Source organism: Typopeltis vanoorti, chromosome 2, assembly GCF_054136105.1.
Source record: "Typopeltis vanoorti isolate ZY-2024b chromosome 2, IOZ_Tvanoo_1.0, whole genome shotgun sequence".
NCBI lineage: Eukaryota > Metazoa > Arthropoda > Arachnida > Uropygi > Thelyphonidae > Typopeltis > Typopeltis vanoorti.
The window spans coordinates 43,609,252-43,626,455 of NC_143550.1; the positions used below are offsets into that span (position 1 = coordinate 43,609,252).

General features: G+C 38.1%; 1 protein-coding gene across 1 annotated transcript in view; it reads right to left on the reverse strand.

Annotated features, from left to right (window-relative positions):
* The window catches only part of LOC150108972 (H(+)/Cl(-) exchange transporter 7-like), a 327,290-nt gene that overhangs the window by 56,093 nt on the left and 253,993 nt on the right, over positions 1 to 17,204 (reverse strand). The window contains exon 21 of the mRNA XM_090401357.1: positions 9,615 to 9,698. Coding sequence (XP_090257483.1) covers positions 9,615 to 9,698 — 84 coding nt within the window. The remainder of the gene's footprint in view (positions 1 to 9,614; positions 9,699 to 17,204) is intronic.

The following is a 17,204-nucleotide window of genomic DNA, read 5'->3' on the forward strand; positions in this document are numbered from 1 at the left end:
TTTGATCTCTAGAGAAGAGTTACTGAATCTTTTTTTTTTTTTTTTTTTTTGTGGGTGTGTGTGTGTACACACACACACACACACACACACACATATATATATCAATCCTACATATGAAAGGCATAACCACCTACGATACATCAATGCTGTGTGGGAAAGAAGAAGAATACTGACATTTTGCTTAAAGACTTGCAGGTTGCAGTTATTGGGCAACACTTCTTCATGAAAGCTGTTCCAGAGGACAGAGGTAGATGATATAAATGAGGAAGAGGAGAAGCAGGTTCAGTGCATTTGCAGCTGGACTGAAAAGCAATTTTGGGTAGCTGTTGCTCTTGTTTTAACAAGCTCAACAGAATGCAGAGGAATGATGGTTGCCAGTTCAGCGGAGCAGGGTTCATAGAAGTGTTCATAAAATGTGCCATTACGTCCCATAGTGGATGGCATTGATTCCCCCACATACAAATTAGCTAAACATTTGGCCAAAGTGCTCACACACTATACTGGCAACACACCGTCACACATAAAAAACAGCCCACTTCAAAGCCAGCATAGAAAAACCTTACACTCCAACATACTGACATATGGTCAGTTTTGACGTCTCCTCCTTATTCACATTCCCACTCAAAGAAATCTTAGAGCTCATCCAAGCTAAATTTCCTCCCGATATCTCAGCCCTATTTCAGTTCACTATGAACTCAGGCTATTTCATTTGGCAAAGAAAATTCTACAAACAAATAGAGGAGACAGCCATGGGTTCATCACTCTCCCCATTCTTGGCCAACTTTTTTATGGAGACTTTTGAAGAGAAAGCCTTAAACTCTGCTCCACAGAAACCAACCATATGGCTTTGCTATGTTGATGATGTGTTTGCTATTTGGCCACATGGCTCCACATCTTCTCCTTCCTAACACACCTAAACAACCAACACCCAGAATCAAGTTCACCCTGGAAAAGGAGAAAAACAACAGCCTCCCTTTCTTAGATACACTAGTCACCCACCAGCCTGATGGAACCTTGGTCTTCTCAGTTTATAGAAAACCGACCCATACAGGCAGATACATTCACCAACAACCCCCCCCCCCCTCACAACAATATGGAGTGGAGTTATTAAGACACTACACAACAGGGCTAAACTTATCTGTTCAAATGACAATGCTCTAACCACAGAACTTAACCACATCCTCAACACTTTCTCAGTCAATGGCTACCCCCTCCAAAAAACATTGAAACCAGTGAATCCCCCCCCCCCTTACTCATAACAAGGATTACTCTAAATCCATCACTATTCCCTAACATCTGAGGCACCTTGGAAAAAATTTACAAAAATCCTAAAAACATGACGACCACTTGTTACAGACCATATAGAAAATTGGCGTCCCTTATCTGCTCCACAAAAGACCAACCACTTCCCTTAGATCTACCTGGTGTACCAGGTCCCTTGCAGCTGTAAACTGTCCTACTTTGGCCAAACAGGCAGGACAGCAAATATCAGAATTTCAGAACACAAGAACTACATCTGTTTTCACCAGTAGCCACTCTGGTCTTGTAGACCATGCTCTGGATACACGCCACAGAATACAGTGGAAGAAAGCCAGGGTATTACACCGTAGTAAATTCAAATTTGAAAGGCTATTCATAAAATCAGCTTCAGCCCTAAGAAACACGCCAAACCTCAACAAATTTGGTTGCATGAGACTGCCCCATATTTGGGAGATTTACATCAGAAGACCTTCAGCCCAATGGCCTGATATCACTATCAACAATGACATAGCCAATGAAGCTTTTCTTATTTCTTTTACCTTCTCTCCATGTGAACATTTCTATGTTGAAACATTGTGTTAGTAATGACTAGTCTGTGTCCTGAGCAGAAGGCCAGCAAATACTTATCATTATTATTAGCTTTGCCCTTTTCTCCAAATATTCTCAAAATGTTCCCATATGTCTAGTGGGATCCATTTCCTACTATGCTGTTCAGATCTCCAACAACGGTCACTTTTTTCATTTTCTTCATGTCAGCTATCTGTTCTAACTCAAAAAATTACTTTATTCTTATTGAAAAAAGCTTGTTTTTTTTTTTTTCCATTTCTATATTCCTTATGTTTTATTTTTCTCCTTTTTTATATATTCATATCACCAGCCTGGTTGGCCAAGTGGTTAGCATATCTGCTCTCCAGCCTAAAGGCTGCGGGTTCAAATCCCAATTAGGCATGGATGTTTGCGATTGTCTTCCACATTCATTCATCCAAGTATATATACGCTCTCCCAAGATGGACTGAGTCATCAGGGGAGAAGTAGATCCAACCGCATAGACATGCAGAAGTATCAAAGAAAAGGGGAACGTATGTGGAATTATAAGGCGGGTGATTATAATAGTCTTAGATATCAACTTGGACAGTTCAATGGAGGAAGGAATTGGACTTCCTCCTTTCACCTTGCAGGTGAAAAAGAGATTATGGAAGAGATATAAGGAGAGGGATGGAGAGCAGATGCATGAAGAATATAAGACTCAGGCCAGGAGAGTGACTAGTATGGTGAGGAAGGCAAAACTGGAATACGAGAAGAGATTGGCATTAAGATCCAAAGACCCCCCCCCCCCCACCCCCCCCCCCCCCCACCCCCCCCCCCCCCCACCCCCCCCCCCCCCCACCCCCCCCCCCCCCCACCCCCCCCCCCCCCCACCCCCCCCCCCCCCCACCCCCCCCCCCCCCCACCCCCCCCCCCCCCCACCCCCCCCCCCCCCCACCCCCCCCCCCCCCCACCCCCCCCCCCCCCCACCCCCCCCCCCCCCCACCCCCCCCCCCCCCCACCCCCCCCCCCCCCCACCCCCCCCCCCCCCCACCCCCCCCCCCCCCCACCCCCCCCCCCCCCCACCCCCCCCCCCCCCCACCCCCCCCCCCCCCCACCCCCCCCCCCCCCCACCCCCCCCCCCCCCCACCCCCCCCCCCCCCCACCCCCCCCCCCCCCCACCCCCCCCCCCCCCCACCCCCCCCCCCCCCCACCCCCCCCCCCCCCCACCCCCCCCCCCCCCCACCCCCCCCCCCCCCCACCCCCCCCCCCCCCCACCCCCCCCCCCCCCCACCCCCCACTAATGATGCAAAGATAGGTAAAGTAATCAGGAATGCTGCTGATATGCAGTACTTGCAGTATGATTTGAATAAACATGGAATTATGGGCATGGGAAATGAATGTCAGTTCAATGTCAGTAAATGCAAAGTCATGCAGTGCGGTGTGATTAGATATCTAATATCATATTATATTGGTGGGATTATTCTAGAAGAAACTGATCAGGCTATGGATCTTGGAGTGTTAATAAATAGCAAGTTGAAGTTCAGGGGCCACGTAGCAAAGATTGCAAATACAACTCAAAAGATAATTGTAATGCTTTAACAAACTTTCACATGTAAAGATAAGGATGTTATTTTGCCTCTTTGCAAAGCCTTGAAGAGATCTCACTTGAACTATTGTGTGCAGGACTGGTCTGGTTTCCGTTGTGATCCTGATACACTGGAGAGAGTGCAAAAGAGTGTGTTAAAAATGATATCAGGATTGTGGAATATGAAGTCAGATTGAGAACGTGTATACTGCAGACATCAGCAAACAGGAGAAAGAGGGGTGATATGATTGAGATTTACAAACTTCTGAAAGGTTGATACAGAATTTCAGCTGATGGAATTTTCATTTTATGGAGGGTGGGAAAAGGACATCCCTGGAAGTTGAGAAAATGCCACTAAGAAGGGGATTAGGGCTGATTTTTCTCTCATAGGGTGGTTAGTGTGATTGGAATAGATTGCTATTAGAAGTTGTGTGTGCAAGCAGTGTGAATGAATTCAAGAACAAGTATGATAGCTGGTGCGTGCATTATGTGCCCTCCCTCGATGACTCCCTGAGGTCTCTTATTTTTACATTATCTCTTATTTTTCTACCCATTATCATTATCTTGGTCTTTTTTGTGTTAATTCTTTTAATTCTTAGTCCATACTCTTTAGAAGAGTTTTCAATTCTTTGAACAATTTGTTGTAACCCATTTTCACTTTCTGCTATCACCACTACATCATCCGCATATCTTAAATTATTAATGATTCTTTCGTTTATTTTTATTCCTTCTTCTACATCCTGAAGTGCCTCTCTAAGCTATAAAGGTTAAACAGTAATGGTGATAACTTGCATCCTTGTCTAACTTCTCTCTCTCTCCACCGGGAATTTCCTGTCTCCTCTCCATTTACACATACTGAAGCTATTTGTGACCAATATAATCTCTTTAAAATTTCCAAGTCATAAGAGTCAATATCCAATGTTCATCATCATCATCAAATTCCTGCCATGTACCCTCAAGGGGTGTACAGGATATGACAGTACTACATGAAAAAATTACATCATTACTAACTTCCTATCTACAATTTTCCTCCAAATCAGTCTGTTACTTGTCAAGACTCCAACATTATCAGATCTTATATTTCTATCGTCTAAGGCACTTTGCACCATATCAATCCACCTATATCTTGGTCTTCCTCTGGGTCATTTTCCTGCCAACCTGCCAGAGAACACTTGTTTTGCTAATCTTTCCTCTCCCATTCTATTTAAGGGACCATACCACCTGAGATTAGCTCTGCTAATGCATTCCTGGATGCTGACAATGTCAAGTTCTTTCCTAATATCCTCATTTTTAATATGATATTGCCATTGATGCAATCTGTTCACGTCTCTAATCTTTCTCAGGACTCTCATATCTGCGGTCTCTAGTCTGTGGTCAAGTGTTTTACTTCTGAACCAGCTCTCAGATCCATAAGTTAAAACTGGTTTGAACACTGTCTTGTATACAGCTAATTTAGTGTTCTGACTAATTACTCTCTTATTCCATATGAATTTATTCAATTGACTTCCCACCATATCAGCTTTGCTGATTCTGTTGTCTATTTCTATATTTAATTTACCATCTTCAGTAAAAATTGTGCCTAAGTAGCTGAAACGTTTTAATTGTTCCACAGGTTCTCCATTCACAACACAGTTGACATTTTCAATGATTCTGCCTATTTTCATTGTCTTTGTCTTTTTATTGCTGACCTTCATACCATATCTATTACAATAGCTATTGAATTTAGTCAGAGAATCTTGCAGACTTGTAGCGGATTTATTTAGAAGTATAACATCATCCGCATAAAGCAAAGAGCTGAGATTAACATCTCCAATTTTGATATCAGGTTTAATACCACTTTCCTTCATAATGTGATCCATATAGATAATGAATAACAGAGGGGATAATGTACATCCTTGTCTCACACCAGATTTAACATTAAACCATCTTCCTGTACTTCCTTCAATTCTAACTGCTGATTTACAACTCAAATAAAGACTAAGTATTGCTTGATATAATGCCCCATTGACACCATATAACTGCAGCGTATTGAATAGCTTCTCTCTTGGCACCTTGTCATATGCCTTTTCCAAATCGACAAAACTTAAATACAGATCTTTATTATATTCCCATGCTTTCTCGACTATTTGTCATAAAGTGAAGATCTGATCCTGACAGCCTCTATTTGGCCTGAATCCAGCTTGTTCTTCACTAAGCTTTTCTTCCACAATTCTTCTCAACCGTTTCTCAAGTATACTTGCATAGATCTTGTCAGAAACACTCAGTAGGGAAATACCTCTGTAATTCTCACATTCAGTTTTATTTCCATTTTTATATATGGGTACTATGAGAGCTCTACTCTAATCATCGGGAATTCGTTCCTCTGTCCAGGCTTTCTGAATTATGCAGTGCAGCCACTGTAAGACTTTTATACCACCATAATTCAGCATTTCTGGTCGAATATCATCTACTCCTGCTGCCTTTCCACATTTCAAGCCTTTGATGGCTTTTTCTACTTCAAGTATGGATATGTATTCCTGACTGCATGCCTGGTCAGTGTTTTTTATCACTGTGCTGTCATCACTGCTTGTTTCATTTAGCAGTTTTTCAAAGTAATTACTCCATAATTCAAGGATATCTTTTTCTCCTGTTTTCATTTCACCTTTATCATCTCTAACTCCTTTTACAGCACTCTTTCCTCCATTCCTAAGCTTCTTCAACAACCTCCAGAATATTTTGCCACCTTTTTGATATTCATTTTCTATATTCTTGCCAAAGTCCTCCCATGACTTTTGTTTAGCTAGTTTTACACACTGTTTAGCTTTCTTACATTTGTCTCTGTATTCTGTAAGAGTAAAAGCTGACTTATTTGCCACGAACTTTTGATATGGTTTCTTCTTTTCCTTCACTGCCTCTTTAACTTCCTGTGTCCACCAGGGAGTTCTGATTTTTTTATCCTTGCACACAACCTCACCACATGCCTCTCTGGCAGAATCAATCAATGTTTTCTTCAGAGTTTGCCACTGAATCTCCAAGGTTTGATTCCTGTTCTCCATATATCCATATGTTCTAGAATGTCAAAAAGCCTTTTATGTTTCACTGTATCAAATACCTTTTCAAAATCTAGAAATCCCAAAAACAACTTTCCACCATGGTTTAGTGTTTTCTCCCCAATAATTCTTAGAAAAGTTATAGCCTCTCTAGGTCGTCTGTTGATTCTGAATCCAAAACTGTTCCTCATTCATTTTTTTTTCTATTTTATTCCTAATTCTCTCTAACATTATTTGCACCAGAATTTTTTGCTGTGTGAGTTATAAGACTTATCGTTCTAAAATTATTACAGTCTAAAACTCCCGTCTTTTTTGAAATGGGGATAAAAATTGATCTTCTAAACTCCTCTGGTAATTCTTGTCCTTCATAAATTCCATTAATAATTTGCCATAACACTTCCATACCTTTTTCACCTATATTCCTTATAAGTTCTATCTTTATACTATCTATTCCAGGCGATTTTCCTTCTTTCATCTTTTGAATTGCTAGATTCAATTCCTCCCTCATGATGCACAGTCTCTGCCCACTATATTCTTTCCTTTGATTTTCTCCTCTTTCCCTGTCTTCATAAAGTTTACTTACATATTCTTCCCATCTCTGTAATATCTTCTCTTTTTCTATCAGAATTTCATCTCTTTCATTCTTGGTTGCTCCAGTCCTTTGCATCTTTCTCCTTCCTGTCATCATATTAATGTTTTTATAAACACCTTTTATGTCCTTTCTTTCTGCCTTTGCTGTTGTATCTTTACTTATTTCATCTAAACACTCTTCCTTTTTCCTTCTTATCTCTCTTTGTATCTCCCTCCTTGAGTCTTTATACTGCTTTTTTTTTTCTCCTCTGTTTTACTATTAACTAACGTTCTTCTTTGTGTTATTTTCCGTCATCCATGGTTTCTTTCTTTTCTCTCTCTCTTTCCTCTTCTTTTTTGACTAAATGCAATTCTGTAGCAGTAATTATGCTTTCCCTCAGAATCTTCCATTTTTCACTTACATCATATATAGTTCGCACTGTGCTATTGTCAGTAGCCTACCATGAGATGCGTACCATATGACTGGTAAACTAGCAACAAATATTTTGTACGAAAATTCGTTTCTGCACATAAAAACCGTTCACCGTTTCACTTCAGGTAGACTGCAGTAGAAACAACATTCTGCAGGCAAGCATTTAGCCTGCTCTCGCTGCAAAATTGTAAACAGCCGGCCGATCAAAGGGGCGGCAATATACAATATTTTAAAATTTTTATTCAGTATATCTGCCCTTATTTATTTTAATATTGATCATTCTAAGAATTTTTTGTTTTTCTGATAAAAATTTTGTTTCTTAAAAATTAACTTATGAACCGTGCCCTGGGGGTGACACCCCGTTCGTAGCGATGCCCGCTTCCACTTGCCCTGCAACTACCTCTTGACGTGTCCAGCTAGGGAGACCTTATTAGCATAGCTCTTGAGGTCATTAGTGCATCATGCCTCCTTGCGAGATCAAGATGGAGATATCCTAAGAAGGATTCTCTTAGTTTTTGGTTCTTATTTTCAAACTCTTTCACTTTTTTTTTTCCCCCAATAATATTTGCATATTCAGATCTACAATTTACTCTTAATGCTGCTTGTCTTTCATTCCTTTTAAAAGTTTTGTACTTTTTTTTTTTCCAATATGATGTATATTTTTATCCTTCCAAAATTAAATAGGTGACCACTTCCTATTTCAAATCCCCTGTATACTCTTGCCCAGGCTAGTGTAAAGATATCATCATCATCAACAACAACCATACTATGGTCAGTAAGACTTATTTTTTGTTTTCACTCCACATAAATTTATGCACATCATAATGTTACAACATGTTGTTTGTAGCAAATAGTTAATGTCCTGTATGGAATCTAGCATTACTTACCATTATTACTAACCGTTTCTCTAAATGTCTTCAGAACAATGCTACATGTTTATGATTGATTTCCTGCTCTGTTTGTTTTCCAAGAACAACCAGCTTTTCTTTTCCTTTGCATTAACTGTCCTCTTGAATGACTGAAAGAATTCCTCTACTTCTTCAGCTAATAGCTGAAGAAGTAGAGGAATTCTAATAGCCACCTCCCTTTCTGTAATCACCGTTGCCTATTAATGATTAAATCATTCATCATATGGTTATTCAGTGGCATCTCATCTGTTCTAGTTTTCTTTGTTTCAACAACACTACTTATATTGATATATTTTTGTAATTCCTTTGCACACTTCATCTTTTTCCAGTGTTTTATTCTTATGTTGATGAAAGCATCTCTCAATTCTCTTGAGGTTTAGATTGTCCATGTACCATACTTTTCTCTCTTTGCTCTGTTTTATTGATGAAAACAGTAGGGCCTTGTTTAAGTATATTCTTTATTGGCACTTAAATGATATCTGCAGTATGATTATGTTGTATCATTATACTGCATGTGTAATTTAAGCCAGGACAGAATAGTTAGACTGAATAGGTTCCAAATTGTCAATCATGATTATTTGTTCAATTGCCATGTAGATACCTACTAAGAGGGTGGACCACAAAAAAAAAGTAGGAAAGATGTCAGTCACATGGAAGCTGTGGGGGAAGGATGCAAAGAAGACTTACAAAGTTGATAACAGAATTATGGAATGTATGTTAAGAAGGATTCATGAAAGGCCTAAGATCAATGGTATAGTTCTCTTCCAGCAGAGAGATGTGTACTTGCTATATATATATATATATATATATGTATGTATGTATGTATGTATGTATGTGTGTGTGTGTGTGTGTGGGAAATTTATTTTAGAAATGACCAAACTATTCTTACTATGTTATTAGGAGATAGATTGAGATTATGTGGACTGTAGACACTGGCTATCAGCAGGAGTTGATATGATATACGTATCAAAAGGGATGTTATGGGATATAGGTTGATGAAATTTTTCATTATACGGAATGCTGTGAGAAGACAAGACGAGAAAAGCTACGTTTTTCTTTCTTATAGAGCAGTGAGCGAGTGGAACCAGTAGTTTGTTGAAGTGGCGAGTGCATCTAGTGTAAATGAATTCAAGAGAAGGTATAACAGCTGGTGTGGGTGATCAGTGCCCTCCTTCAATGAGTCCTTGACACCTCTGATGATGATGATCAAATGATAATAAGTTACTTTTAAAGGATAATAATAAAATCTCTCTCTCTCTCTCTCTCTCTATATATATATATATATTTATATAGCAACTTACATGTGACACAGTATGAGAAGAAGGATTCATGAAAGGCCTAAGGTCAATGGTATAGTTCTCTTCCAGCGGAGAGATGTGTACTTGCTATATATGGAAAATTTATTTTAGAAATGACCAAACTATTCATATTATGTTATTCATGTGAGAAATTATTTAACATTTTTCACTTACAAATACTATCATGCATGTAATCGGGCCACACATCCAGTTTGTACTCCAAACTAGTCACATGATGAAAGGCAGCAGAATTTATAATGCTGGAAAGGAACTGGAAGAACTTAGCGTTTCATTCTCCACATTCTTCTCCAAAGAGATTACAAATTTAAATAGCCGTGAATGACTAGTTTAAAGCATGAAACTCAAACATGTGGGATAGATTTTTTAAGTTACTTTACTATTATCTTCTGCTAGTTATGACACTTAACTAATAACAAAATATTTATTCATATGGAATATTAAAAATACTGAAAGAAAAAAAAAAAATAAATAAACACCTTGAATAAAAAAGAATTAAACCTCGATTATCAATGTACATTCATAACAAAAGACTAAACACACATAAGTGATCATTACACTTATGAAATTTAAAACTTTTTTTTTCAACCTATAATTGAAATTAATTTCATTTAGGCAGGTTACGAGGGTTGTTTGAAAAGTTTGATAAATTCCCAATAGACGACGACGACACAATTCGTTCATTTATACCAGTGTCAGCACACATCATCATTTTAATGACCCCTGGCAAAATTATAGCCACATGTGATGTGTAGTTCTCATTTGGCAAACATTTAAAATGACTGTGTTCGCATTTTTCATAAAAATGGAGAAAAACGAGTTTCTTGCAGTGATAAAACACTTTTATTTGAAGAAGTGAACGGCTACACAGATCAAAGCCCAGTTAGATGCAGTTCATGGGGACTCTGCAACAGCATTAAAGACTATTTATTTTTAGATAAATGAGTTTAAACGTGGTCGTTTAAATGGGTGCCACGATTGTTGACCGTTGATCAAAAACGTTTGTGAAAAGACATTTCAACACGGTGTTTGGCAAAGTTCAATCACAATTTGCAGGATTTTTTTGCATCAATTTGTGACTGTAGACGAAACTTGGATCCACCACTACACACCTGAGTCCAAGCTGCAATCAAAACAGTGGACAATGCTCGGTGAAAGAGCACCAAAAAAAAAGCAAAGAATGTTTTGTCAGCTGGGAAGGTGATGGACACTGTTTTTTGGGATTCCCAAGGAATTATCATGATAGGCTATTTGGAAAAGGGTAAGACAATAACAGGAGTCTATTATGCATCATTGTTAGACTGTTTAAAAGAAGATGTGAAGAAAAAATGGCCAATATTGGAGCACAAAATAAAGTACTCTTTCATCGAGACAATGTACTGTCCCACACATCGGCAGTTGAAATGGCAAAATTGCCTAAACTTAAAAATTTGGTTCGGTGGGAAAAAATTTTCTTCAAACGAGGATGTCATCAAGGCTGTCAATGACTATTTTGCACAATTTGACAAATCCTACTTTTTAGATGGGATGAAAAAATTGGAACTCACTGGACCAAATATGCAGACCTCGGTGGAGACTATGTTAAGAAATAAAGGTGATTTTTTCTAAAAAAAATGTGTTTAACTTATTTTTTTTTACCAAAGTTTTCAAACAACCCTCGTATTTTGTGTTAGTGAATCCAAAAAACTGCACTTGCTCCTCCCAAGTGGATACTTGATGACTTATAGATTAAGTCTAACTCAAGGAATAGAAATTATTAGTTTTGAATTAAACAAATTCAAGTTGTACGATGTTGCTGTAAAAGCTTCTCTGATTCCTCAAAGCTGGAAAACCAAGTCAAAAACCTCCAACCGAGATTTATGAAGCACAAATCTAAGTTTTGGAGGTCACATGGTCTGCAACATTTTTCAGATTAATGTTAACATGAATTTCATATATTAGTGTAAAAAAATTGTCTTGTTTGTCAGACCACCCTCCTCCTCCATAAAAAAAAAAAAATTTAAAAAAATAAAAATAAATAAAAAAATCTTATGCCTACTCATTTGAATTTCAATGCAATGTGTCTGTAGCCATAACATCTTGCACTTTCAAATGGAAAACAGTTTACATTGTACATGTAATGTTAATATATTTCTATAAGGAAGACATTCACATATTCTACATTCACCGTATGGTTGAAATGGATCTGTAGTTAAACTAAACTTGATAAATAAAATCATAAACCTCTTTGCTGATTTCAGCTCATGCACAGACTCAATTTAAGATGCACATGTTCAAAACCAAATCTGATGGAATAGGAAGGTTAATCCATATTCCTGTAATGTCCTGTGTGCTTCACCCAAGGGTGGAGCACACAGGACATTACAGGAATTCTTCTGGCCAGTTTGTTTGATATGAGGGACAAAAAACGCTCCACTTCAATGAGACCAGCTAAATCATCTGACTGAAAACTGATAAAAGTTCTGATAAAGGTTTCCCATGTCACAGACAGGATTTGAACGCAGCTCTTTACAACCAAAGTGCTCACCTAAACCAACTGAGCTCCACAAATGCACAGATGATTTATAAATCTAATTTGCAGTATATTAAAATTAATTAAGAGTTATCTCCTTATATGTCATTTTTATTGCCATTTCATCAATAATTTTAATCGTTGCAATAAACAGTACACTACATCCTGTACCTCTTGAGGGTATATATTAGGAATTTGATGACGATGCAATAAACAGTAACAATATTCTCTTCTCATTCAAGCTTTAATTCTTCTAAAATGATTTTTATGATTTAAAAAAAAAAAAAAGTTAAGATGCTGTGTTTATTTGAAAAAGGGGGTGCTTAAGAGTCAAAGCTGTATAACTGAGAGGAGACCTCCACATAGACTTTAAAGGAATGCGGAGAAACGACCAGGGCTTCTGACCTAATGTCCAATCCTCACCTTCTCGTGGTGCACCCTGTTGGGTATCTACTTTGATACTGAATGAACGAGGATGGCCTGGCAATTTGGGATTTAGCCGACCAAATTGTATTCTTATTGGTTAAACCAAAATAAAAAAAAGGATGGTACAACATGACAAAATTTCATGCAGGCTGGGGCGTCGCCCGGTTAAACAAGGCCCCCGTTGTTTTCGCCAGGAAACCAGGGTGAACAGCGAAAAGTCAGCTACTGGAACAAATCTGAAAACAAACCCCAACTCAACATCACCAGAGTTAAAGATCGGTACTATCAACGTAAGAAGCCTGAATGGCAAAGAAATGGAGCTAGCTGAGGAATTAGATAAGTACCAGATCGACATAATAGTGGTGACTGAAACAAAAAAGACCAAAACTGGTGAGATCTTTCTCAGCAATAAATACAAAATGTTATATTCAGGCAATGAAAATCAAGGAAAAGAAGGAGTAGCCATAGTATTCAACACAAAATACGAGGATAATCTTCTTGAATGGCAGTCAGTCTCAAGTAGAGTAATGTGGGCAAATATGACAATGGGGAACTGGACAATGAGACTTATTTGTGCCTATGGTCCCACAGAAGGCAGAAGTGGAGGAATTTTTTGACGCTTTAGAAAAAGCAACTGACACAATGAGAAAGGAAAAGTTGGTCCTTGTTGGGGATCTAAATAGCAGAGTAGGAAATGATTGTGAGACATACAAAAATATTTTGGGAAAATTTGGAGAAAAGAGCAAAGCTAATAATAATGGCAAATATCTGTTGGATTTCTGCTCAGGACATGGACTGGTTATTACTAACACCATGTTCCAACATAAAAATGTGCACAAATTCACATGGAGAGAAGAGGCTAGGAATAAGAAAAGTCTCATTGACTATGTTATTGTTGATAGTGATGTTTTCTCCCTGGTGCAGGACACCAGAGTGTACAGAGGATTTGAAATTGGAAGTGATCACTATTTAGTTTCATATTGAAAAGAATAACATGTAAGAAAGTTTTAAAGCGAATAAAAGTTGTGCAGCTCTCAGATGTGAACTGTAGACTAAAATACAGAAAGATTATTAAAAAGAAAATGAAAGAGTTTGAGAACAGGAATCAAACCTTGGAGATTCAGTGGCAAACTCTGAAGAAAACATTGATTGATTCTGCCAGAGAGTCATGTGGTGAGATTGTGGGCAAGGATAAAAAAATCAGAACTCCCTGGTGGACACAGGAAGTTAAAGAGGCAGTGAAGGAAAAGAAGAAAGCATATCAAAAGTTCCTGGCAAATAAATCAGCTTTTACTCTTACAGAATACAGAGACAAATGTAAGAAAGCTAAACAGTGTGTAAAACTAGCTAAACAAAAGTCATGGGAGGACTTTGGCAAGAATATAGAAAATAAATACCAAGAAGGTGGCAAAATATTCTGGAGGTTGTTGAAGAAGCTTAGGAATGGAGGAAAGAGTGGTGTAAAAGGAGTTAGAGATGATAAAGGTGACATGAAAACAGGAGAAAAAGAAATCCTTGAAGTATGGAGTAATTACTTTGAAAAACTGCTAAATGAAACAAGCAGTGATGACAGCACAGTGATAAAAAACACTGACCAGGCATGCAGTCAGGAATACATATCCATACTTGAAGTAGAAAAAGCCATCAAAGGCTTGAAATGTGGAAAGGCAGCAGGAGTAGATGATATTCGACCAGAAATGCTGAATTATGGTGGTATAAAAGTCTTACAGTGGCTGCACTGCATAGTTCAGAAAGCCTGGACAGAGGGACGAATTCCCGATGATTGGAGTAGAGCTCTCATAGTACCCATATATAAAAATGGAAATAAAACTGAATGTGAGAATTACAGAGGTATTTCCCTACTGAGTGTTCCTGGCAAGATCTATGCAAGTATACTTGAGAAACGGTTGAGAAGAATTGTGGAAGAAAAGCTTGGTGAAGAACAAGCTGGATTCAGGCCAAATAGAGGCTGTCAGGATCAGATCTTCACTTTACGACAAATAGTCGAGAAAGCATGGGAATATAATAAAGATCTGTATTTAAGTTTTGTCGATTTGGAAAAGGCATATGACAAACCTGATATCAAATATATCAGGTGTGTCATATGATATCAGGTTTAATACATATATTAAACCTGATATCAAAATTGGAGATGTTAATGTCAGCTCTGGTTTGCATACGATGTTATACTTCTAAATAAATCCACTACAAGTCTTCAAGATTCTCTGACTAAATTGAATAACTGTTGTAATAGATATGGTATGACGGTCAGCAATAAAAAGACAAAGACAATGAAAATAGGCAGAATCATTGAAAATGTCAACTGTGTTGTGAATGGAGAACCTGTGGAACAAGTAAAACATTTCAGCTACTTAGGCACGATTTTTACTGAAGATGGTAAATTAAATATAGAAATAGACAACAGAATCAGCAAAGCTGGTATGGTGGGAAGTCAATTGAATAAATTCATATGGAATAAGAGAGAAATTAGTTGGAACACTAAATTAGCTGTATACAAGACAGTGTTCAAACCAGTTTTTTAACTTTTGGATCTGAGAGCTGGGTCAGAAGTAAAACAGTTGACCAAAGACTAGAGACCGCAGATATGAGAGTCCTGAGAAAGATTAGAGGTGTGAACAGATGGCATCAATGGCAATATCATATTAAAAATGAGGATATTAGGAAAGAACTTGACATTGTCAGCATCCAGGAATGCGTTAGCAGAGCTAATCTCAGGTGGTATGGTCACTTAAATAGAATGGGAGAGGAAAGATTAGCAAAACAAGTGTTCTCTGCCAGTTTGGCAGGAAAACGACCCAGAGGAAGGCCAAGATATAGGTGGATTGATACGGTACAAAGTGCCTTAGACGATAGAAATATAAGATCCGATAATGTTGGAGTCTTGACAAGCAACAGACTGATTTGGAGGAAAATTGTAGATAGGAAGTTAGTAATGATGTAAATTTTTCATGTAGTACTGTCATATCCTGTACACCCCTTGAGGGTACATGGCAGGAATTTGATGATGATGTTTATTTGAAAAATTCAAAATTTTCTAAGAAAATGCAGAAACTTTTTGACCTCATTCTGGATACATTCTTTCACACTTTCTTGACTTACGATATTTTTGTCCTTTATAATGTATTTTAAGGTCATTAATTCTATTTTGGAATATTATTAGGAGGTTTTGTTTGTAAAAAAATATGGAGGCTGTTTGAATGCGAAGAAAATCTGCAGCATTTCTCAGCATTTTTTGCAGGTTTTTCACACATTTGCAATAAAAACACCATTAAATATCAAAGACATCACACTAGCTCCTGCTGATATACGAGGGTGGTCTGAAAAGTTCTCGGCCTAACAATGAAAAATCGAATTTATAATTTCAAAATGTTTTTATTTTTCAACATAATCTCCCTTAAGACTAATACCTTTATTCCAGCGATGCTCCAGCACCATTATCCTGTCCCTGTAGTGGTTCTCAGTAAGAGCTGCAAAATACCCCTCTACAGCTGCAATCAATCACCTCTTGATACGAAGAAAAATGCTGACCAGTGAGGAAGAGTTTTAGTTTTGGGAAGAGATAGAAGTCAGAGAAAGCCAAATCTGGGGAATAGAGTGGATGTTCCAACAATTCATAGTGCAGATTTTACAATTGCCAAAACACCTTTGTGGGCAGGTGCATTGTCCTGATGAAAGATGATTTTTTTTCTTCTGCAAACCAGATCTTTTCTCACGAATTTTTTTTTAGTCTAGACTGGTAAAAAGATAGGAGTAATATTACCCGGTTATTGTTTTATTCTTTTCAAGATAATTAATAAACCAAATGCCTTTAGCATCCCAAAACACAGATGCCATGGCCTTTCCTGCTGATGGAACAGACTTTGTCTTCTTTGGCGCTGAACAATCGGCTTCTGTCCACTGTTTTGACTGATGTTTGGATTCTGGTGTGTTATGGTGAATCCAAGCCTCATCCATAGTAATAAATCAATGCACAAAATCAGTTTTATTCTTGTTAAAACGCTCCAAGCACTGTTATAAGATTTTCATGAGAGTGCGTTTTTGATCTGCTGTGAGCAAGCACGGCATCCACCTTGTGAAAAGCTTTTCATTTGAAATTCTTCATGCAAAATATATCCTACATGTTCTTTTGAAATGCCTATAGTCTCAACAATTTCACGTACTTTGACTCGCCGGTCATCCAATAGCATATCGTGCACTTGATCAGCGATTTGTGGTGTTGTTGCACTTTTTGGACGTCCTTCACATGGATCATCTTCAAAGCTTGTATGGCCACGTTTAAACTCGGCATCCCATTTCTTAATTGTCAAAAGCGAAGGACAAGAGTACCCATAAACTTTTATGAACTTCAAATGAATTTCTTTTGCCATTAAACCTTCTTTTACAAAGAATTTTATAACCACACGATACTCAATTTTATTCATTTCAAGGGATACAGACAACACTTTTGTTTCAGACAGCTGTATAAAGCATGCCACTTGAAAGACTAAGCAATTTCACATGGTTGCTTATGACAGATATACCAAATTAGAAAAAAAAATCTTGCCGATAGTATTGCCATCTATGGTCAAGGCCGAGAACTTTTCAGATGACCCTCGTAATTGCAAGCATAGACAAAG